Raw genomic sequence first — 24,512 nt, 5'->3', positions numbered from 1 at the left:
TAAAATGCAGGTGTCTTTTACTCATCAAATTAGCAAAACAAATTTTAATAAAGACAAATGTGCTGGCAAGACTTCAAACAACAAATAGGTAGACAAGTAGCAGCAAAAACTACTGATGTTTTCGTAGGTATAATTTGCCCACACTTTGTATTCTTTAACCCAGTACTCCTTGATTGGATATAACTCAAGGAAATAATTACAAAGAAAGGCTGATGTATAAATCTGCTTAGCTTTATAATGTGCATGTCTCTGTACTGCAGATTTGCTCATACCATGCCTGGTAACTAGGGGAATGATGTCAATATAAAGTGAGTTGTGTCGGTTCATGTTATTTTCCTCAGAATGTTTTGCTGCCATCAAAGAAAGCTTTTTCACCATGAAAGAGATGCCTTAGTGGTGTATGAAGACCTACAAAATAAAAAGGGGCCAGTTTCATGGCCTTGAGAAGTGCTTTGCTTTTCACAATGTTAAGCTGTCCAGTGAAGCTGCCTGTGTGGTTGAGGAAGTTGTGAAGAAATTTCCCTCTGTGTCTAAGAAAAAAACATGAAAAAACTACACCCTGGTTTAGATGATTTTGATAAAACTGGTTCTCCTGGCACTGAATCCCTCAAGGACTTGCATCTCAAAGAGGACTTATAAGATCCTGGTTAAGGCTACAGAGGATCACCTGGCTGACACAGGGCTCAAATGTTGGTGGAGGCTGAATGGTGCTAATATATTTGTTCTAGTAGTACTCTGGTTACAAAGCTACATAGTTTTAAGTGGTTAGCCCCTAACCCTGTCTTTCCCTTGAGCCCTGTTATTTTTAGTGTGATTTTGCAGAACATAAGGTTTTTTAGTTACATGTATTAAGGAAAATAAATAAATGCCCAATAAGGATGGTTAAGTTTTTAGGACAGCATCTTGACAGACTCTAATGCATCTGTTGAAATGATAAGCATAGAAAAATTTCTCTGAAACAAGTGTAAGAATTAGAACACAAAACTGAGTATCTAGATACCATGATTACGTAAAAATGTTCAACATATACTGTACGTGGCTTGTAATAGTTATGGTAGGATGGTGGGATTATAGGTAAAATTAAAAAAAAAATTTTTTTTCTTAGTGTTATGAAGTTGGTAAAATAGAGGTAAGTGCATTTAACAGTTTAAGCTAAATTCTTATTTGACTTTGGTTTTAGAATTCCTGGAAAACTCAAGCAGTTTGTATTTGACTTACATTCTGGAAAACTGCACAGAGAATTCCATCATGGTCCTGACCCAACTGATACAGCCCCAGGACAGGTAGGACTCGTGTTTTTCAGTGGGAACTGTTTTCTTCTTTTTCAGTTTGTCTTGAAGAGGATCTAAAGCTCTTGCATAGGCTTGAGTTTCTGCTCCTGAATGTCTTTGTAAAGAAATTCTGAACAGACTCTAGATAACATACAAATTATGTTCCTTTTAAAATTAATTTTTAAAGTGTTAGACCCTCAGAAAAGTTGCAAGAATGTTACAATATTCTTGATCATATAAACTAAGGTGGTATATGTTCTCTGTAAAATATGGCTATAAAAGGGTTAAATACAGTTGGCTTCAAATAGAAGTAGTAGGTAGGAATTGGAAGCAGGTAGATCAGTGAAGAAATCAGTGGATTCCATTAATTGTTCGAGCCTTCCTCAATGGCTGGGAGACTGAGCAGACTAAAGAAAATAATGGTTTGGTATTCTTGCTAAACCATCCTACGAGCCCTCACCAATACAGTATTCATGATGCTCTCAAAACTTATGGTTTAATGCAGCTTGTCCATTTGAGATTTAGAATGCTTGACAACTATTTATCAAAATTTTGTATTTGCTTTATATATTTTTTAACCTGGGAATTTTACTATTTCTACCTTGTAACTTCTGTTACAAGTAATTTCTATTGTTCCTGCTTTGTTAAACACCCCTAAATTTGCATTTTGATGTATTATCGATTTGTATCATGTCTTTTCCCACTATACTAAGAAGGAAGATGACATATACCAAAACTCTCTTATTTCATATGCCGAGAACTTTAATCTACTATTTTTCCCAAAGAACCTCCGCATAAAAAAAAAAAGTGAATTTTTCTTTGAGTCAAATTATGTTCAGAGTCAAGAGTTCCCTTGAGGAGTCTGATGACATGCTTTTTCCTTGAAATCTGAGGTCAGATTTTTCTTTGATAATTAAGCAACTATAGAAGCAGGGAAATTGTTTGTTGGCAATAACCCAGGGTGATTATTTTCCTCAGAGAAGTAGCTCTGCTTAGTATTTTATCAGATTAGGAAAAGATGTAGCTTACTTTTATTGTATTATGCTAACTTGTTCAATGAACTCTTTGTATTTTATTTATTCATCTTTGCATACTATTACATAGTAGGCACCAAATACATATTTGTTTTATAGTAATATAATTTCAGCTTAATTAAACCAAACATATATCAGCAAAAAATAAATTTAAAAAATATATTGGGGAAGAACAACATGACAAAGTAAAATGGGAAGTTTGTAGACACATTCCTCCCCTTTGTAATGGGAATGTGCCATGATATATAGCATGTAATATATGCCCTGTGTGCCCATGTTAATTACAGGGGATATTAAAACAGTGACAATCATGTTTGCTCTTGAGGATTTCACAGGGTGGGGATGAAGGATAGACTACACTGCCTCTTCTTTAAAATTCTTGGAAGTCACTCTTACATTTCCACTGTGTTATTTCTGTCTACTGTTGGTGCACAAGTAAAATACTACAGAAGTTAATTTCATGTAGTATTGAAGTGTTTGGTTTCCTCCTTATCTCAACTAGGTTTTGATAATTTCTGGTGTCAAGGTAATTGCTAAATAAGAGCTCCATCTACAGAGTAGGTGCCTTTAATTCTCTTAGTTAGTCATTTGTAAAAGGGAAGGGTTTGGGCCAACTTAGGGTGGTGCTGCCTCTACAGAATAGTCTAGGAAAGCACCCAGGTGTCAGGTATTTTGTTTCCTTCCACCACACCTCAGGAACATAGCTAATGGCTATGGGTCAACAGGTCCATAGCTAATGGCTCTGTGGCAGCCCTGCCCTGGGTAAGATCATTTGGGTGAGATCTGGGTAAGAGCATTTGAAATGGGGAAAGCAAGATTTCAAACTTAACTCTTTTCTTTGGCACACAGTAGCTATCTTGTATTGATTATTAAGCAAATAATTACAGGGCAACTACCATTCATCTAATACTCTTATTGAATATTATAACTCCATAAAATATATTGATATAAAAATGTGTTATTCTTTCTCTTGTAGCAAGTGCAAGATGTAGCAAGCAGTCCACCTGAGAGCTCCTTCCAGAAACTAGCACCCAGCGAATATAGGTATACTTTATTGAGGGATCGAGATGAGCTTTAAAAACTTGAAAAACAATTTGCAAGCCTTTCAAACAGCAGCATCAACTTAACGTGGAGGAAATAGTAAACCTATATTTTCATAATTCTGTGTGTATTTTTATTTTGAATAAACTGAAACAAGTTTTGGGTTTTTAATTTTTTTTCCCCCTGACTCAAAATGCATTGTCATTTAATATAGCCTCTTTTTAAAAATCTGCTAGGGTTAAAAACAAATAAAAATCAGAGGCCTATCTTTGCTTTAAATCTGTCCTGTAAAATTTTTATAAATCAAGTGAAAGGTGACATTGCCAGAAACATAACATTAACTTGCACTACTAGGTTAGGGAGGACTTAGGGACGTTTCCTGTGTAGTATGTGCTTTTCTTTCTTTTCTTTACATATGATCAATTCTGTTGGTATTTTCATTATCACATTTCTCAAAACTAAGGGGGTATATATTCTGGATACTTGGGAGGGGAATAAATTAAAATTTTCACACTGTGTACTGTGTTTTACTGACTGGTCGGATATTGCTTATGAAAATTCCATAGTGGTATTTTTTGGATTCTTAATGTGTAACTTAAACATACTATGAAGAGGAGGAGAGCCATAAGCCAGAACATTTGGCAGGAATTGTCCTTATGATTTAGGAAAAAGAGAATGAAAAGTGTTATTAAATTTCTCTGTGTTTGTCTAACAAAGTGGCATATGGATGGCATTTAAAACTTTGAATTATACCTAAATCTGGGAAAGGGAGATACTAGTGGAGCAGGTTACCAGTATTGAACTGACTTTTAAGGCTCTTCCTATCATGACACTTCGATTTCCAAAGAGAAAAACCAGCAGAGCAATTGTATTTCAATAATTCTAACCTTCTTCTATCTTGTCGAGTCTTGTTATAGTTGTACAGATCAAAAACTAAGACAATAAGGCACATACATACATTTTTAGTTTTTTTCCATTGTAAAATTGTTAGAGGCCCCTTCCCCCTCTAGATTCCCTGATATCCCAGGCCTGCAGTGTACAGTCAAATGGGTCCCTGTGTCAGGCCTCAGTACTGCCAGGGAACAAAACCGGAGGGTGAAGACCCTCAGTATCATATCAGGAAGCCCAATGCCAGAGGACAGACAGGTTCAAAATTGGCCTTCCTCTGGGCCTGGGTTGGTGCTATAGGCCAAGAGTCATTTTATACTTGGAGTCGAGTCTAAGTCAGCCCCAGTTTGGGGAAAGATTATTTTTAATCTTAAAAGGCTGACATGTGCCATTATATGTAGTATGTAATATATGTAACATCTTCCAATTCTTTTAAAATAAAGTGAATATTTATAATAGATATTTAATGATTGTTATTTTTAAAAAGCAGCCTAGATTTCTTAGTTATGCATGACTTATCCACCATTACATTCACAGTAATAAATGTTGTTAATAGTAAGGTGATAAGGGGCATGTTTAGTATATTTTACCAGATTAACTAGAAAAGCACAGAGCTTCCTAAAGGTTGGGCCTTAGTTCTGTTCTCGTCATTGCTTTTAATCAACAACTTTGAAATCAGAGTTGTAGTCTTCAGATCAGAGGATGGACCAAACCTGAGGTGGTCAGAATGAAAATTCACAAACATTCAACAAGCTAGCACACCAAATCAAAAGCAGCACATACAATTAACTGGAATAAACTTGTAATCTTGTAATTGGCTTTAAAAAATAATAACACTCAAGTATTGGGTTGCAGAGGGCTGGCTTGAGAGTAGCTATTATGAAAAAGGCCTCAAGGAGCACATGATCAATGTGATCTAACATAACTGAGTGGCTGTTAAAAAAGGGAGTGGATTTGAGGCTGCATTATTTAGCATTCATGCACGTGGGGATTTAGGCTCTAGCCCTGCCACTGTCGCTGTCTTCTCTAGACTGTGAAGCCATTGAGGGCAAGAATACTGAATTTTATGTCTGTATCTCCAGTGTCTAGCATTTCTGGACACTTAGAAGTCATCATCAAATGTTTATTGAATGAATGAGAGATGCAAAGTGACCTTAGGTAATTTCTGTAATCCGAAGGGCTCAGCACTCATTCAGAACTTGGTGCCCAATTTCATAAAAAGTCATTAACAAGCTCAAGTGCAAAACAGCAACATGCATTAGAGAGAACAAGTTCTTGCCATAGGGCTAGTGCATGGGGGGGTGGGGTGGGGACGGCCTGTGGCTAGGAAAAAAGGAAGTTGGAGAAAGAAATGAGAGCTGATTGTGCAGGGCTTTGTATGCCAAGCTAAGGGATATGTACTGTATCTTACAGGCAGCGAAGATCCATCAACAGATTTTAAGCAGGGAAGTACGTTCATATTTAAATTTGAGAAAGAATACTGTGGCCGCAGGTCTAAGTATGATAAAATGAGTCCAGCAGAGGAGAGAGAATGGCCAGAACTAAGACAGTGACAGCAGAGATGGAGAACAGACACAAGAGATGGCCAAGATGTAGATTCCATGGGGATTTGCGACCAGCTGGATGTACAGAGAGAACTTCCAGGAATCTAGAACTCACAATTGAGACTTCTTCCTGTCTGAACCATGAATCAGAGACTATTACAGGTGGAGGTCTTCTCATTTTATCCAATCTACTCTGGGCCTCAGGCTCGTCAGCTGTGGAGAGAGGGGATGCAAGATAGAGTGAAGAGCACGGTTGAGTGACAAAACCAAAACCAGAAGCAGGCCCTTCTGCTTGTCAGCCCGCTACCTTTTCTAGTTTTTCAAAAATTGTTCCAGTACTGAGGGGACCATAAGAGGAGGAAAACTTTCTTTAGATGAAATTCTGAACATTTTTTAAAAGTTAAATGAACCTAGAGAGGAAGATAGAGAAATAGGCATTTAGAGCATCTCAGAGAGAGCTCTGATGAAGTCAAGTTGTCACAGATCATGTACAAAAGAAGGAAAAACGTGCATGAAAAGGCCAAAAAGAGGAGAGAAATATAAAAGTGTTTGAGATGTTGAAGCTCAAAATGAGCTTAAATTTGCATAAAATGCTAAAGTTGCCAAAAAGGCTTTAAAAGAAACCCCGAGGGCAAAAAGAATGGGTAAAGCAGTGTAATGGGTTAACAGGAAAAGCAGAATAACTCCATTTTTTCTCTGACAAGGAGACATAGTCTGGACGGACAAGAATAAAATGACATAAAACCACAAAAATGAGAAGTAAAAAAACTCTGGCCACCTTAAATAATTTCAGGGCTCTTAGGCCCAAACTTCGGTATCCCAGAGAGCTGCTGGAAGTTGCAAATACTTTGTTAGCAACTACTGGGAATTTTTGAGAAACCATGGAGAATGTAGGGTGACAGAAGACTGGAAATGGACAAAAGGTATTCCAGTTTTCAAAATAATTATAGTTATATGGCTTTAGCTATTTTTCTAAATAAAACATCTCATGAACCAAACTGAAACATTAGTGGTCTGTATTTGGGGGGAAGAATTTAAATAGGTATAAAGAATAAAACAATAACCAATTTTTAAGCCCGATATTTAAAGACCCTGAAGACTTTCCAACCCCCAAATATGTTGTTTCAGGATTTAAATTGTTTTATGCTGATTATAACTTTTATGTGTTCCTTAAAACAGGTTGGATAGGACTTCTGCTTGGCAATTGTTTTTTAGCTGTGTTTACATTTTTGTATGTATTTGCAAGTAATAAAACTATATTTATAAAATATTTCTATTTGAGACTTGTTACTAATTCAATTTGTCATAATATCATATTTGTGAAAATTTTACTCAGAATCCAGATGACCAGAGTCACAAGTTTTTCAAGTTTTAAAGTTATTTTTTAGATTAATTGTACTTGAATCAGAATGGGGAGCTATATGAATCCATGTGCTGATAACTCAAACCTAGCCTTCAGTTGAAGGGTCACAGCTCCCTCCTGCAGAGCACACTGGAGAAGGGCTGGCTTGCCCTTACACAATAGGTTTTGGAGTCCCTTGAAGAGGAAAAGTGTCGCTTACAAATTGCTTCTCTGAGATGCCGCTCTCCTCCCTCTCCCCTGCCTTGGCTAGTAAATTCCTGCCATCCAGTCTTCAATGCCCAGGACAGTTATCATCCCCTGTGGCCCCACAGCCCTTTATTTATGTGTTTAGAGTACCCAGTCTAATACAAAGTTGGAAGTACATTTGTCCCTTTTCCTTATCACCACGTGAATGCCCTGGAAGCATATTCCCAGCAACCTAGAGCACTGCAGGTGATCAATAAATCTCTGATTTAAAAAAAGCCCCATTACATACTAAATAAATGAACAAATGAATAAAGAACAAGAAAGCATCACCACAACTGGAATGGACTGCTGGCTCATCCGTGAATCCCAATTATCTGATGTCTAGTCACCTTTATTCCTATATCCTAAATTGGCTTTGGGGTCCTAAGAGTTTTAGTCTAGAATAGATCTTACACCGACCCAGAGATACCTAACTATCAAAATGACACTTAAGTGCCCCCTTGGGCCATGCAGAGTCCTACAGAGGTGCTGGTAACTTGCTCATGAACGATGCACCTTTTTTGTGAGGTAGATCTGACCCCTAGCTTAGTCACCCAGCCTTTTGGAAGGAGAGACTCTAGTGAGTTGACAGAATACCATATGTGGTTTACAAAACATCATACAATTACCAGTCAGCAAGCATTTATTATCTGCTGTTGCCAGGCTATGGATACAACCGTGAACAAGACTGCCCCTATCATCATGGAGCTGAAAGTTGAGTGAAGGAGCAAAACAGATGAGTAAACAGATGATTATAACAGAAGGTTGTACGTGCTATGCTGTGAGTTAACCACAGGGCCGTGAAGGTGTGTGTACAGCTTTGGGGGTCAGGGCAGTCTTCCTCCAGGAAGTGGTTTCTTGGCTAGGAACAGAAAGAGCTATACTTTCCTAAACACATCAGGCTCCTTCTCCCTCCCAAGGGAATTATGTTAATAGAGGCTGTCATTATTCTCTATTAGTATTTACTGTAATAGCAAAGTATTGCTAGGTATTGCGGCCCTCTTGTTTCTCTCCCAACTTGGCCACTGAGGTGAAAGATCACGTACGTGCCTGTCTGTGCTGTGTCTCGTGTTTTACATATTGGTATGGGTGCCTGTATGCCTGCTCTCCTGATGACATGTGTAAACTTGCCTAGGTAGAATCAGATCAATCTTGAAAGCTTAATACTATGATTGTTTTCCTGCCCTAAGCATTGTCCAAGAGGGGCAATGAGCAGGGCATCCCTGGCTATGCACACAGTGAGGGAGATAGAACAGGGCATCTATTCTGACTTATTAATTCTTCTAAATTCATCATTCTTCATGTCTTCATAATGAGCATGGCTTTCTGACTTAAAACATTGTTTAACAGTCCATTTCAGAAATTTTTTAGAATTACAAGGTAAAGTCCCTGGTCTGTGGCTTCCGGAATCCAAATATACTCCCTTAAATTTTAGAGTTTTTCCCAGGCTCACTGTTCTGACACCTTTTCTGTTTTCTGGTCCCTCAAAAATTACTGGTAGTACTTTACAATCACATCTATAAGTTCCCACTAACTTTTGGATGCTTTTTCATCGGAGCCTAGAAATGATAAATTCTTTTCAAACACAGTTTTTTTTTTTTTTGTAACTCCACACTTATTTTCATTGCCCTTATAACTAGGATGACCATATAATTTTTTTTCACCCAAACCAAGACAATTGAAAGGGAGCATTAGTAATATTTCATCAAGACGAGATATAAATCAAGACTGTCGCAGACAGACTGGGATGTGTGATCACGCTACTCCTAACCAGATCTTACGCATTTTCATGTTTCGATATCATTCTTAACAGAGATGAAAAAGATTTACTAGGCATCTGTCATCATTATACCACCTTCTTAATAACTAAGCCTCTTTAAAAAGTCATTTTAAGAATTCTTGGTACTTTTATCAAGTCTCTACTCATTTTAGGTGTCTTCCTAACACTATTCTTGTAGGTACATGATACTTTCCCATTAATGTGCCTTTCCTTTAAACTTTGGGAAAAAATAATAATAGTAACAATTACAATAATAATAGTAGCAACTAACATTTATACAGCTACTGAGCCAGGCTAGGCACTTAACATGTCTTAGTTCTTTTAATCTTCATGACCACCCTGTAAGATAGGCAAGGTATCAACAGGGAGGGGGAGGGCTGAGGAAGTCTTACCCAGATAAGAGGCAGCAATCTGTTATGAACAATAAAACTTACAGAAGAAAGAAAGGGAACCAAGGTCCATAGAGAATTAGTAAGTGCCAAGCACTTTATTCCTTTTCATTCCTATCAACTCACTGAGAGGCTGTCTGGTGGAATCAGTATATGAACTGTATTAGAGTATTAGAGACCTTGGTTCAAATCGTACCAGATGCTCACCTCCTCACTTCAGCGCTGCCCTTGGCTCATTCCAATCTCTGCTTGCCTGACGGAGCAATTAAACTCCTGCTGCTACTCTGTTTCAATACTAGGTCAATGGATAATAAATCCCTCTTGCGTCCCTACTATTCCAACCCCACCAATCCTATGGTAAGACAGAAGATAAACAATTTTCCGCACCAGCCGGTGGCACAAGTGGGTAAGTGTGCGCGCTCCGCTTCCGTGGCCCAGGGTTCGCAGGTTTGGATCCTGGGTGCGCACTGATGCACCGCTTCTCGAGCCATGCTCTGGTGGCGTCCCATATGAAGTAGAGGAAGATGGGCATGGATGTTAGCCCAGGGCCAGTCTTCCTCAAGAAAAAAAGGGGAGGATTGGCATCGGATGTCAGCTCAGGGCTAGTCCTCTCACAAAAACTAAATTAAAAAAAAAAATTTTTTCCCATACCATTTCTTCAGTGATTCAGGTCCTATATCCTCTCTCTTCCAAGTCATGACTTTGCACTAGAAAAACAGGTAGAAATATCTTTACCTCCAAATTCTGAAATTCTCAATTCATGACTTCCAAGTCCTAGAGATGTTTTCCAGATTTCTTCTGTTGCTTCATTCATTCCTATGTTAATATAGAAACATGAGTACCGAGCAAAAGTTTGGTATGTCTTAGAAAGCTTTTTCACATTTCAATACATATCCCTGAAGGACGGCAGGACGCACATACCATGACCCCATCACTCATCATCTGGGAGTCACTAACGGGGTCTCGTTTCTCTCCCTCTTCTCATCACCATATCATGCCATGAAATACTCCAAGAAGCAGATGATATGGTCCCTGCCCTGAAAGAAGCTTACAATCTAGTTGAGGAGATCACACCACCATGAATCAAAGAATTTTATACCTATGAAGTTGTAAAACATTGCAGAATTAGCCACAAGTGAAAATGGGAGCCACTGAATTGCAGTGGCCAGGAAATATTCATGTAGAGATGGAAAACAGGTCCATGAAGGTCTTGTACACTAAAAGGTAAATTTCATGACTATTTTCTCAGTAGGTTTCAATAAATATTTATGGAATGAATAGCAGGACAGGAAGAAAGCAGGCATTCAATTTTAAGCAGGGCATCTCACAGCAGAGAGGCAAGAAAGCACAAATCATTTCTTACATGTGGGAAAGGAAAGCAAATATGCCAAATATACCAAGAGCCCAGGCAAATGTGAGGTTTATTACTAACTTTCCCGGCAATGAAGGCAAAATGAAGAACTCAGAGAGTTATAACAGTCTTATCTGATACCAAGCAATACATTAATTCCTTCAAACAAAGAATCATTAAATTAAAAAAATATATAACCACTTTAGTCTGTATTTCCATCTAATCAGCTTTGTCACTCACAGCATTTAATTCGTTTGCTTTCTCTAAGCACACTCTGCTCTTTCCTGTTTTGAACTCTTTGTACATGCAATTCCTCTGCTACTTGAAAGCCCACAACTGTCTTCAGTCAGGCATATTCTTCTTTAGGGTACTGCTCACATACCACACGTTCCACAAAGCCTTCCTCTTCTTCTCCAGGCAAGCTAGTCACTCCAGTCTCTGCCCTCGTATTACTTTGTTCCTTCCTCTTGTAGGGTACTTACCGTATTTTACTGTGATTTACTTGCTTTAGATATCTGAATCCATTAGCCTGAATAGTTTACAAGGGCAGATTCTATAGGTCTAACATTTTTCTACGTATGGCCCTGGCGCTCAACACAACAGGCATTTGTTCAGTTAAATGTTTGTTGAATGAGTGAATTTATTGCATGTTTCTTTATACAAGCACCACTCAGCAACATAAAAAACAAATTCAGTAAGCTTTACAGAATTTGTAGCAATTCTCACTGTTGGGCCTTTTCTTGTGCTGACCCTTACCAACACCAAGGGTTTAACAATAGAAGGGAAAACACTTTTAGGGGATTAAATTAATGGAACCAGGTAAACATCTTCTTAGTGATTAACCTTAATGTAAGAAAATCTCAAGTACTTGAGAAATATATGGATAACATGTACTCTTGAGGGTTCTCTGAAATATTTTAGTCAAGTTTCTCACAGGAGCTGGACAATGGTTCATTCAAGGCTGGAGTGTCTGCTGCTGAAGAAAAATCCTCATGCTTTGGCTACAGGATGCACAGGTGACAAGACTGACATTGTTTTGGAGGTTAAGAAACTGCATGTAATTTCTTCTGGGGGGCACAAAAGATTTCTTTTCCTTAGGAAACAACTTTTAGGCTTATTCAAGAGCTTAAACAAATCTCAGTTGACTAGTTTTGTAAAATGTAGTATCACAGAAATTTTAGACTGGAAAAATGTAAACATAGTTTACTACCAATTTGTATTTCACCATAGAAAAACCTTAAAATCATTCTTGTGGAATGATTTCAGTGGCACCGTCAGATGGTGAGCAGTGAGCTTGAAGAAATAAAGCTGGGGCCAGAATATGGAAGGCTGTGAATGCCAACCTAAGGGATGTGCACTTTATCAGGTATTCAATGGGAGCCACCGAAAACATTTCAGCAGAAAAATGCAAGATGGACCTGGTTCTCATTCTTGTGGCAGTGATGTGAGGAATGGCTTAAACTTGGGGAAGATGAGGTAGGGAGTGTGAGGTAATAGTCTTTTACTAGAGTGATGACCATAATATATTTAGAAATGGATACAACCAACATTTAAAGAACTGACAGGACCCTGTGAGAGGCTAGATTAAAGAATGAAGAGTGTCCAGTTGGTGACCACTAAGGTTTATGGTGGGGGAATCCCTGGCTGGAATGGAAGAAGGCAGCCACCCCTGAGAAAAAGCTTACTACAGGAGACAAAGCCAGAACTAGAACTCTGATATCTTGGTTCCCCATCCAATTCTTTCCACTATGGCTATTGCCTGATTTGGAATGTTTAGCTGATCTGAAAGACCACAGCCTCCGCAGGCAACCTGATATGGCATAACAAAAATTCAGTTAAATTACTTTGAGGATTTTTTTCTTAAACTATGGTTATACTTCTAGCTTTTGTGCTAAGTAGCTTTGATCTTGGGCAAATCATTTGCCTTTGACATCTTTTACTTTTTATTTCAATTTATTTCTTTTGTTAATATTGCACAGATGGAGTTCTTGTCTCCCACAACAAACAATTTCTTTGAGGGCAGTGATGTGGATAATATGTGGATCTAATTTTACCATTGATTGTTTATAATACCCAAAAAGTTTCTCTGTAAAACAGTGTAAAATTAATGAATATAAATAGTGAGTTACCACTTGTTAGAAACAAAATGAAGTGTTACTAAAAACACAACATAACCTGAACTGTTGACATTAATTTAGGCTAATGGGGAAGCTTCCCGACCTTTTATTAGGCCTCTGACTACTTAAGAACATTGTCTAACATAAGCACCTGAGAGCCACAGCCACAGTATACTTTATCACAAGAGAAGAAAATGTCCCATTTCACAGGAGAACCTTTTTCTCAGGCTTTTTCTTCATCCTTCCTCCCAAAGATTTCATGTGGCAGCAAAGAAGGGCAAAGGGGACCCTGAGAAAGACCTTTCAGTTTTCAAGTTAACACAAAGCATGGTTTGGTTTGGTTTCTGTACGTTTACTGGAGAAAAATGCTGTACACTGAATATTTATATTTCAGGTTTCCTCAGCTTCTCATGATTGATATTACTGGTATTCAGTCCTTACTCCTGTGCAAACTACTTACGGCACTTACAGGCAGACAGCCCACAGAGGAAGGTTTTGGATTCAGAGGATTCTCCCTTTACAGCACTCAGCTTCAGTATAACCTAACGTTCTTGCTCCAGGCACTCTGGCCAGCACCCCCCTTTCTGGGAATCCTTAGGTTACAGGCTCCAGCATAGACGGGTAGGAGAGCTAAGCCAGCAGAACAAAAGCAAAACTGAGGAAGGAAGAGAGGAGAGGTCATGAGGACGAGGGAGTCTAGTCTGTGACTATTAAACACTGAGATGGCTTATTTATGTGGTTTGTAAAATGTCTTTGGAGGTAATTCCAAAAGAAAAGTTTCAAAAAAGTTCTAAGTAATACTAGCGTCACTGCAGTAAGTGCATGGCTTCCCAAGGGGACCATTTTAAAGGATAATAATCATTTAATTCTATGAGTTATGACAGATTTGTTTTAAAAAATATTAGAGTTTATTTTTAAATTAAATATAAAAAACACTGTTTAAGTGATGGCTATAACCCACAAATATAAGGAAATTTGTAGGATGTGTGAGTGGGATGGAAACACTTTTTAATTTTACAGTCTAAGGGCCAAATTCAGCACTACATACTTCTGCATCAGCCATCATTAAAAACTTTGAGGCAGCTGGACACTTGGTGAGAAAAGAGTAGATAAAAAAGAAAAGTACAAATGAATGGCACATGTAATTTCAAAGTAAGCCTGCCTTACAGAATATATGGGTGTTTGGGTGAAGCAGAATGAATGGCCCACTTCAATTTTATATACAGAAGCAGCATGAGAGTAATAGAAGTTTTTATGGTTCAACAGACCTAGTTAACATCCTGGCCTCATCCTTGTATAGCTGAATAACCCTCTACAAATTATTTAACTTCTCTAAGACTCAGTTTCTTTACCTGTAAAGTGCCTGGCAAACAGAAGATATTCAGTAAGTATCAGTTCCTCTATAAGGGTGTTTTTTTTCAAACTAAGGTATGCACCCCACTGGCAGATTATGAAGTCAACTTAGTAGGTTGCAACCAGCTTATTTTATAAACTGAAACAATAAAAAACAGCAGAGTGCACTGCACATAATGGTAAGTATTGTTCCTTTATGCATATGCTGAGTTTTAATATAAATACATTTTTTACCGTGGGTTACAACCAAAAAGTTCCAAAGTCTCTGCTCTATAGAGAAATTCTCAGATTACTGTATCAAAAAGTCTTTAGGAGTGCTGCCTTTATCAAAATGAGCCTCTATAAATTTTAAGAACTTAAAGTGTTCCTTACGTTCTAACTTGTTGCAGTAAAAGACATCAATCATAGAGAAGATGAATTTAATCTGATACTGTAGGGCATTAAATTCAATTTTAAGATTGGTTTCTGTCTCATATTGAATAATTTATACTTCTAAAAACTTTACAGTTTATAGGTATATCATTTATAGTTGATCAAACACCTCTAGAAATTTCTACAAAAAGTTGGCTATTAGGTTCTATTACGGGGAAATTAGATACAGTTTCTAAATAATTTTAAATTATAAAATTACTGTAACTTGCCTAAGCATGAAGACTACTAAAGTAATATACCATTCCTGATGCGTAAAAATCAAAGGCTTACAAGAGCACACACAGTGGTGCCCCACACTGGCTCAGTAAAAATGAGAGATCCCAAAACAAATGTGAGCTTCAATTACAGGCCTCCTCTCTCCTGCAGGTTCTGATGTAGAACCAGCCTGACAGTGTCAGTCCCGAGTGCTGTTAAGACGCTGGGCTAAAAAGCACAGCCACTTTTGGGTTGGCAGAGTGGGAATAATATGCAGTGATGAAGACTGGGCCATGGTGAAGGACAGAATACTAGAAATTATAGAATCCAATGATACAGCTGAATCTTGATGTAACTATATTGTAAATTTACAATTTTAGCTGACCAGGCCAGAATGGCCATCATTAGAATCTCCCATGGGACTGAAGTTTAGGAATCTTGTTTTAAATAAGCACCCCGGGTGATTCAGATCCCCATTCTGGTTTGAACACCCTGTGTTAAAGAGACACAAGGATCAGAAAATAGAAAAAAGGTGGAGTTCAAAAGTAATTATTCCAACCTTATAAGTATCCAATCTCAAACACTGAATCAGAATCTGACACTTATCCAAAGTACTTCCTTCCTGGTATTATATTAAAGATACAAGTCAGCAGGTAGCAATACTCGATATTTTCCAGTTATTTAATGACAATAAGAAATGGTGCTTTCTTTCTTTGGAATTCATTGGCAAGAGTCAAAAAGTATGAAAGAGAAAGGTCTCTTTAGATTAGATACAGAAGTAAAAGGTAGCAATCAATAAAAGTTATTAAGAGTAAACTCAGCAAGAGAGAAGTGGTGAACCATTCCACTGCCTGATGAATCTGTTTGGCTCCTGAGCAGAGACAGCTCACACCTTTTGTGGTGTGGGTGTCCATTCCTCTGTCCTCAGAAAAGAGTAAAGAGTAAGGCAAAAGGTGGTTCCTTCCTATTTCAAACGACTTGGGGTTACTGGATGAGGCTGCCTGTACTCTTAAATTCTTTTTTTTTTTTCTAAATTTAAAAACCATTTTGCTATTTGAGATAGACATTGGGTTGCACTGGGTCATGCTTGCTGTCAATGTCAAGTGTTGGGATTAGCACCACAAATCCTTCACCAGGACCGACTCTTGGCACCAGGCTTTGTCCATCATCGTTTTGAATGTGAGAAAATGCAAGCATGAATGCCATTCGTGGAAAGAAATAACAGCTGTGAAAAGTGAAGGAACGCACAGGAGATGGCAAAGCCTGGAGAAAAGGATGGTAGTAACAGAAGTGAGGTAGAAAGCTAGTGCTCAGCTCCCTCAAGGGCCAGTGGAAAGGACTTAGGGTCGAGACTCCCTGTGTGGCAGGTACATCAAGATGCCCCAAGAAATGATCTGGTGTTTTCCGCCCCTGCTTATTTTTTTAGCTCAGACTTTAACAATGTTGGAAATATGTGGATATTTCTTTCTTTCTTTTCTTTTCTTTCCTTCCTTCCTTCCTTCCTCCCTCCCTCCCTCCCTCCCTCCCTCCCTTCCTTTCTTTCTTTTTTTTTTACCTAGAGGTCACAGGAAAGGATGAACAGAGATGGGAGACAATACAAAAAAGCAAATTATGAGACAAGTCCTCATTACACATGTGTAAAATTCACCCTACAAGTCAAAGAACTTTTCAAAATTACAAGGGAGGGAAGACAGGGGGCACTAGATCTTTGAGGCATTAAGAGATAGGCTGACAGAGCAAGCTTACTGACTGGGTTAATAAGTCTCCTACCACTTGAGATTCTGTGTTATTTAAATGACAGGCAGAAGGAAGAGTTCAGAGAAGCAGCTAGTGTCACAAATTAAGATATTTGAAAGAGAAGTTGGGCCTCTCTTTCCATTTTCTTACATTATTAGTTTCCTTCACCAGAAACTATAGTTGCACCAAACTGCGATAGGGTTCACCAAATGGACTCTGTTGTGTAGTTCACCTGTGCCTCTCGCCAGATCCTGATCTCCCCATTTGACAACAAAGGCTCCTGAACACCCATTCTTTTCTTTGCTAACAGGCCTAAATAATCTCTTGTATTTAGGAGATAAATAAGCATATTTGTAATATGCTTACCCTTAGGATCTCCAAGTCAGGGTTACGGAAGAAACTATTGTTCTGTAACCCAACATGTCCACACATCTCAAGTCCCTATCAAAGCTATGGGTTCAGTTTTTATATTTCCGGGTAGAAAATCTGCTCCCTGGCAGTCTTTAAACTTGACCTGACAAACATTATGCACCCTCAGCCCAGGCTCCTCAATCTCTAACATCTCCATTAACACCCAGCAAACAAGGAAATATATCCACTTATCACCGTTCAGTCCCACTTGAGCATCTGCAGCCACTATTTTGATATAATCATATTGAAAAGCTGACTGAGTGTCCAACAGCAGCAAAGGTCCTCATTAGGATAGATGTGTGGTACCAATAATACTGAAGTTTTGTTTTTAACTGCATTTTTTGTCAGTTTGGCTGGGAAGATCTGGACAGCTGGAAGCGAGCTTCTCCATCATTTTCTGTTTCTTTCTTTGTATCAGTTTCCCTCCTGTGAAGCCCAACACCCCACCACCAAGTGCAGCTGCAATTCCTGCCACTTTGAAGCCTGCAAGGAGGCCAATCGGACCCCCCACCACTCCTCCGATGAGTGCACCTGCCACAGGCAGAGCTGCCAGCTTGTATTTTGCAGCCTGCAAAAAAAAGAAAAAAAATTCAATTTAGAAATTGAGTTGAGAATATCTGCCTGTGGTGATGTGCATTTTCCTCTCATTACTCCTGGCAATGCCTCTTTAACTCTTAGTACATAATTAAACTTAGAGATTGTACTGAGGTTGGGCGGGGCGATGGGTTTTCCACAGGTACTATAGTCCCTCCAGATCTCAGAACTTAGAGAAATGAGCTACAGAGAGTGGCCTGCTACAAATTGATTTTACTCACAAAACAATCAATCCACTAACTATCTAGCTGGCTTATTTATACAGTTTCAGCAGCCACAGATACCCTCAAAGCTTTTATGTTGCCAGAGATTATTCTGTGCTATGTACCTGGGGTTAAAAGCAACATTCTATGGAAAATAGATGGTCCCACTCCATGCATGCTGTCATGTCCTTATACTTCTGCTCCTACTGGATTCTGGCAACCCTCTTTAGTCCTCTCCCTGAACCTCTGCAAACACTGCCCTGTAACACCAAATGCCTTATAGTGGGGCTTTGGTTTATTCTCTCTCTGAAAATATTTCTCTCCTGACAGAATGAATCTTAGAGTAGAATATTACAACAGCCATTGACTTCTTGCGCTACCTATGTGTCATTTCTCCTTATTTCCTTAATTGCTGGTTCCCTCAACATTAAAGAGAGCAGATCAATTGGGTGAATACTAGCAATTCCTGGGAGCCAGAGTACCATTGATTTGTCAGCGGGAGCAGAATCTTACCTTCCCCAAGTTTTTGGTTCCCACTTCAACATTCACAGCAGCAGTGTTGACATGGTCTTCAATGCTGTCAATCTTCTCCTGCTGAGACTAGATGCAAAGGAATTATGAGTGAGCGCTCCTGCTGGGGAGCAGCAGTCAGCCAATACACACTATTTTAATTCCTGTAATCAGGGCCCCGTGTACTGCAGCCTTGTAGTCTTAATAGTGGTTCAATAATAGCATCTGATAAACCATGTCAAAAGTACAAATTCACTTGTACACAAAAAAGGTGACTTAATTATTAGGTAATACAAGGGTGGCACCTTTATAGGAAAAAGCATCTCACACTAAAATTCATTCAAACATAACATATTGTTCTCCAAATGACTCTGCTTTCCAGGAGAAAAGAAATGCAAAATAAGTATTTACATGTCATGTTGGGTTTGATGGAAAAAAACAAAAACAGATTCAAACAAAAAAACCTCCGTAACATCTTCTTTGAAGATTCAGTTTAAAACAGGCAAATTTGCCTTAGGAGTAAAACACCCTTGATCCAATAAATACAAATTATTTTGTTTTAGGAATAGGAATACAATACGGTTTGATCTGCCATGAAATCTTTCCACTTGTGATATGTAGTAGGGAGCAGTGAATGAATTTACTGTCCTGTGTTTTACACCTGTATACTTTAATACATTTTAAAATCATGACAAGTTAAAATGTTTCAGATCAAATATATTACTAAAGCATTCTACATAAAATGGCAACACCTGCACTGACACGCAGCAGTTGTGACTCATGGACTCGCTGGGTAGAAGGAACGTTTAGGTCACTGAGTGTGATTTCCCCTCAGATGTGTGAGGCCCCACCACAACATTCTGACAAGCGGTTACTGAGCCTCTGCTCAAACACCTCCAGTGTCAGGAACTCACTACTTGCCACAGGAACACATTCCCATTTTTAAATCAACTTTATTTAGACAGAATTTACACACAATAATATGCACCTATTTTAAGGGTATAGTATGATGATTTCTGACAAATGCATAAACCCATGTAACCACCATCACATCAATATACAGACTAGTTTTTTTAATTCACAGAAAAAAAGATCCCAGCTAAATGCCAACTTCACAAAAATGATTGTGAAAAAATTTAATCCTGAAGTATCTGATTGTCCTTATATAACTGATGTCTTCACTTATACTGAAGCAGATATAACTAACACTCTTCTAATTCCAATCATCATTTCACTTGAGAACATGAAACCCAAACACAGCTCATTTTTTCCTCACAGTTGCTTCCTATCAGCATTACTGACATTCCTTCCCTCTCATACACCAAGCATATACCGTTTCACTGTTAGACCTTTGATGGTATCCCTTTATTCCTATATTCTCCACCACTATCTTGACATCTCCAACACAATCTCTAAAAAAAGTCCTTTATAAGTCTTCCTTCTAAGATCTCTGTCAGAGACAAATACAACAGTGGATCTCACACTTGAGTGTGCACCAGAATCAACTGGAAGACTTCGCAAAACACAGATTGCTGGGTCCCAACCCCAGAGTTTGATTCAGTAGGCTTGGGGTGGGGCCTGAGAATCTGCATTTCTAACGAGTTCCCAGGTGGTGCCAATGCTGCAAGTCCATGATTCTCACACTTTAAAAACCACCAGTATATATTCACAATAGGATTAAGGGCACAACTTTTGGTCAGATGTCCTGTGTTCAAATCCCAGCCCTAGCACTGTGGGCCCTTGGGTAAATTACTCAAGCTCTCTACGTGTCAGTATTCTCATCTGTTAAGTGAGGATAATGACACTTCTACCTCACAGAGCTGACGTGAGGACAAAATGAGATAGTATCTGTAGAGTATGAGGGGAAAAATAGAAAAAGTCATACTGATCTTCCCAAGAGAGCTTAACTCCCATCATTCTTTTCTATCAAAAAATATATTCAACTTTTTCCTATAATGCTTGAAAATTCTAGGGCACTAAAATATTAGACCTTGCCTAGCATTCATTCACTCAAATTTTATTTTCCTCAGACAATAAAACTTCTTTAATGTTAGCTTTCTTTTTCCAAGACATAGAAGCATAACCGTCAGCACTAATAATATCCGACTTTTCTGGATTTCTGACACCCTATCATTGTTTCTATTTGGGATATCCCCAACACTTTCCATTCTTGCCTGAAAGTCTATGCTGGCACATAAATCACAGAGGTAAAACTCTATCATCAACCTCCATATCTTGATGAGTTGAGGGGTAGAGGGAAAATAGCCGACTGTCTCCTTTCTCTCAGCCCCAAAATCATTCCATCAAGATGGCAGAGCCTGCCAGGATTATTGCCATTTCTATACTCCACACGTGATCTCACGGCCTCAGTGAAGTATTTTTTAATGCTCCTTCCAAAAAAGGTTGGATCTTGCAGCTCTATGACTTTTTTAAAAAATAAAGTTAAATTTAAAAATTTTAATATTTTTTCATAAAAATCCTTCACAAAAAATGGAGAAAGGACCACAAGGCCAAATGAAGCCTGAGATCACTGATTACTTGAACTGCAATGCTCCCCATCACTGCAATCACCAGTACTTGATGAGGCCTGTTTCACCCTGGGGAGTAGCCCACACCCGTAAGTACTTATTCACTGACAACAGGAAGCTTAGTTAATATGGGCAGGAAGAAAACGCAGACGGCAGACCAGCCACTATCCTGGGATCAACAGTCACCCCTCACTGTACAGATCTGCCTCCTCCTTCTCTATTTTGCTTGGTTTGAATCCCAAACTTTGCCCATATCTTCAAATTCTGCTTCCTGAGTGAGGACTCAGTGGCACAGCAATTACGGTTATGCACCAAACTGGTGTCAGAGTTGTCAATCACCGTCCAAGGAATGCCAAACTAGACTCCATTCAGAGCTGGATCTGGTCACCACTTGTCCACTATGTCCTCGGCTCTTTACGCTGGGCCAAACCACACACACACAAACTTACCCCAGTACAGGAAACCAAGCTCCTGACAATGACGGTGGCTCAGGAACCTCCTCACCTCTATCTACCAACCTCCACGTTTTGCTTCTGATTTGCTTATGTTTGCTTTCATCTGCCTGGGCCTCCCACGTTTGACAATCTTCAAACTCCCATCCTGACATTTTATACTTTGGCACCTCATATATGTTTTTAGCATCCCTTTAACAATGAGCTAAACCATTTATGAGAGACACTGTAGTGTTTCTCAAACTAGAGTAACATATAGACTTTTCCCTTTTTAAAGGAAAAGAATTCTCAAAAGACTCTAAGAATATGTCTAAGAATTTTATTTTAAGAAACATTGAATTAGGTCCTCTTACCTTCCTGAAAAAGTAAGTGAATCTTAATGAGCAGTTATAGGAGCACCTAAGATTTTGAAGAAAATGTGATTTATTAAGTTAATATTTGTCAAGTAGAGTGCAATTTGGGCATTTGAAGTCAAAACTAATGAAGAATTGTTTTTCCCTTGAATGCTTGTTGTGGACACTTGTAGGCCCAGCATTCTCTGTATCAAGCAATAATAATGCATTCAACAAATCCATCCCGAAATCCTTTTACATCCATAAAAATGTTCTCTCTTGGAGAGTTTTGCTAGAACTTGTGTAGTTTTATTAATGTGCTTGGAAAGCTACAGGTTTCTTTAAGAAGCTAACGCCAGAACTCTAGGTATTTTCCTTTATTTCTGACTCTCAATTCCAGCCTGCTTTCAATGTCAGCTCTAGTCTTAGAGCTTGACCAATCCAGATAACATTGAGCTATCCTGGTTCTGAACTCCAAAGGTATGTAATCTATACTCCTTGATTCTATGCAGTTATATACACAGAAAAGCCCAGAAACAAGCATACAGACACTATGATATATAGGCAGAGTAAGGATTATATTGGTCTAGAGCAGGCGGTAAACAGAGTAGGTAAGCAAAATGTTGACATCAAGGGATTCAGCAATAGGAAAGAGACTTAGGAATGACAGTACTAAAATGTCTAAAGGTAATGGTGGTGGCGAGAGTAGAATTCTAAGCAAAGAGCCAAAGAGGGAATAAAATAAGGGAGGAACAAAAGCAGGAATGCAGTTGGAGTCAGTGGAAGAGGATGGGAAGTAACAGACATTATCTCATTTAGTCTTCCGATTAATTTTACAAAGCTCATTGTTGTAAAATAACATCCCAAAGGTCACATAGGCAATAAGTGGAGGAATCTGATCTAATTCATTACAACCCAGGTTTTATGCATCCAGAGTAAAACTGGATTAAAAAAGCCATAGGGAATAAGGCAAAAGGTAGACAAAACTGGACCAGCAGCAAGAGCGACTAGCCCACAGTTCTTTCAATTCCCCTTGACTAGAAATAGGGCTGGTTTCACAGTTACAGGAAGAGAAGAGGGCACTTGAGAAATAAAGGTAGAAGAAGATCAAGCAGGGTGCTTAGCAGATATTAACTTATTAACATCTCCTGGACCACACTTGGATCTCTCAATGGCTTTGAAGGTTCTTTTTTATTGTGGTAAAAATATATACAACATAAAATTTACAATTTTAACCATTTTTAAGTGTACAGTTCAGTGACATTAAGTACATTCACCATGTACTTGCACACAACTATCACGACTATACTATAGGCTCTTTTTTATACTATCCTCTATTCTTCATTGAGCTCAGCACAGTACTATGCACATAGAAAGTGCTCCATAAACACACGGTTAATTTGTTTAGATACTACGTCCATGTGATGATAATGAGAGGATGTGGTCACTCTGGTTATGTTCCCAAGTCATTTGGTGCCTAAATGGAGCTTCTGTGAGTCCTTGACCATGAGGTCATGAGAACTCCAGTCACCCTGGGAACAGAAATCAGAGGTTCTCCTTTGAGCTTTTGCCTAATAGCATTCTGTCTCATGTCCTTACACAGATTATTATAAATAGGACATTTGTACAGCGCTATGGCTATAGCCAAAGTCTTCCTGCACGAATCTTCCTTAGATTAGGGGTTAGGAGCTGCTTACGTAACCTAATTGGATATGGCCACAAACCCTTAGTTTTCCTTTCAAGTGTATCCCATCAGAAGGGAAATGTACTTGTCCTGAATGAGAAGAACTTTGTACATGTTTAGTTTGTTTTTTAAATCAACTTTATTGAGGTATAATTTACATACATTATAACTCATACATTTTAATATGTGTACATATTGATGACTTGACAAATGTATATATTTGTGTAATCATACATTATAAATTTTACAAACTACATTAGATCAGAGATTATGAGTTACAATAATTGAATAAATCTTGATTCTAAAAACAAAAATATTTTGGGGTTCTTGTATCATTCCCTTTTATATGCAAATATATTAATATATTGTATAGATACCTACTCTAGAAACTACAATCATTTTGCTTTTTCTGACTTAGAGGCATCAAAAAAGAAAAAAGCTTTAAACAATTTACTGCATTCAATTTTAGCATTACATTTCAAGAAAAATCCACAAACTAGAAAACAAGCAGAGTAAGGGGCTGGTTCTGAAAAGCCTAGAAATCATATTCTAGAAGGAACACACTGGAGAGTCAAGGGTCCTTAAGAGAAGAAAATACAGTGAGGTGGGGTAGGTGAGGAAAGATAATGTTGGGTGTCAAAAAGTTGAGAAATTTATATGGAAAAAAGACAAAACTTGTTCAGTATATGGCTCCAGACGGCAAAAGTACCAGAGGGAAGTTATTACAGGGCAGAGCCCACTTTACATAAGGAATGACTTGTAAGAGTTAGAGCCTCCAAATGGAATGGCTGAAGTAGCAAGTGTCCCTGCACTGCAACTGTTCACAGATGGGCAAAAACCATCTATCTGAGAAGCTGGGCAAGAGTAGGAGGATTAGCCTAGTCCTCTTAAGTCCTTTCCAATTCCAATTCTGAGATTGTGAGATCTAGGAACTTGTTACACTTTAAAGCCAGATGTCAGGGAAACCATAACTCAAAGATGTGCAACCCTCAAATCATGGTCTGATCAAGAACAAAGAACTAAACCCAGAAAGAAGCATAAGCAGAAACAGGCTTGAGCCTGTTATGTACGTACATAT

The 24,512-nt window shown here is 38.5% G+C and overlaps 2 protein-coding genes and 1 long non-coding RNA gene across 6 annotated transcripts in view; 1 reads left to right on the top strand and 2 right to left on the bottom strand.

Annotated features, from left to right (window-relative positions):
* The window catches only part of ERP44 (endoplasmic reticulum protein 44), an 85,306-nt gene extending 81,800 nt beyond the window's left edge, over positions 1–3,506 (top strand). The window contains exons 11-12 of the mRNA XM_058523655.1: positions 1,181–1,283; positions 3,282–3,506. Of these exons, the coding sequence (XP_058379638.1) occupies positions 1,181–1,283; positions 3,282–3,383 (205 nt within the window). The 3' untranslated portion in view covers positions 3,384–3,506. The remainder of the gene's footprint in view (positions 1–1,180; positions 1,284–3,281) is intronic.
* Positions 3,507–3,510: 4 nt separating this feature from the next.
* Positions 3,511–14,368, bottom strand: LOC131393160 (uncharacterized). Its single transcript, XR_009215879.1, has 2 exons — positions 10,187–14,368; positions 3,511–10,088 (listed from the first exon to the last, which is right to left on the bottom strand). It is a non-coding gene; the product is annotated as an uncharacterized LOC131393160 (long non-coding RNA).
* Positions 14,369–16,513: 2,145 nt separating this feature from the next.
* STX17 (syntaxin 17) overlaps positions 16,514–24,512 on the bottom strand; it is a 53,842-nt gene continuing 45,843 nt past the window's right edge. For all 4 annotated transcript variants that reach the window (XM_058523647.1, XM_058523646.1, XM_058523645.1 and 1 more), the window contains exons 7-8: positions 18,442–18,528; positions 16,514–17,699 (exon numbers count right to left, since the gene is read on the bottom strand). In XM_058523647.1, the coding sequence (XP_058379630.1) occupies positions 17,460–17,699; positions 18,442–18,528 (327 nt within the window). In that variant the 3' untranslated portion in view covers positions 16,514–17,459. The remainder of the gene's footprint in view (positions 17,700–18,441; positions 18,529–24,512) is intronic.

Source organism: Diceros bicornis, chromosome 28 (assembly GCF_020826845.1).
Source record: "Diceros bicornis minor isolate mBicDic1 chromosome 28, mDicBic1.mat.cur, whole genome shotgun sequence".
In the NCBI taxonomy this organism is placed as follows: domain Eukaryota; kingdom Metazoa; phylum Chordata; class Mammalia; order Perissodactyla; family Rhinocerotidae; genus Diceros; species Diceros bicornis.
Note: the sequence above shows the minus strand (reverse complement) of the source record. Positions and strands in the feature narration are given on the sequence as shown.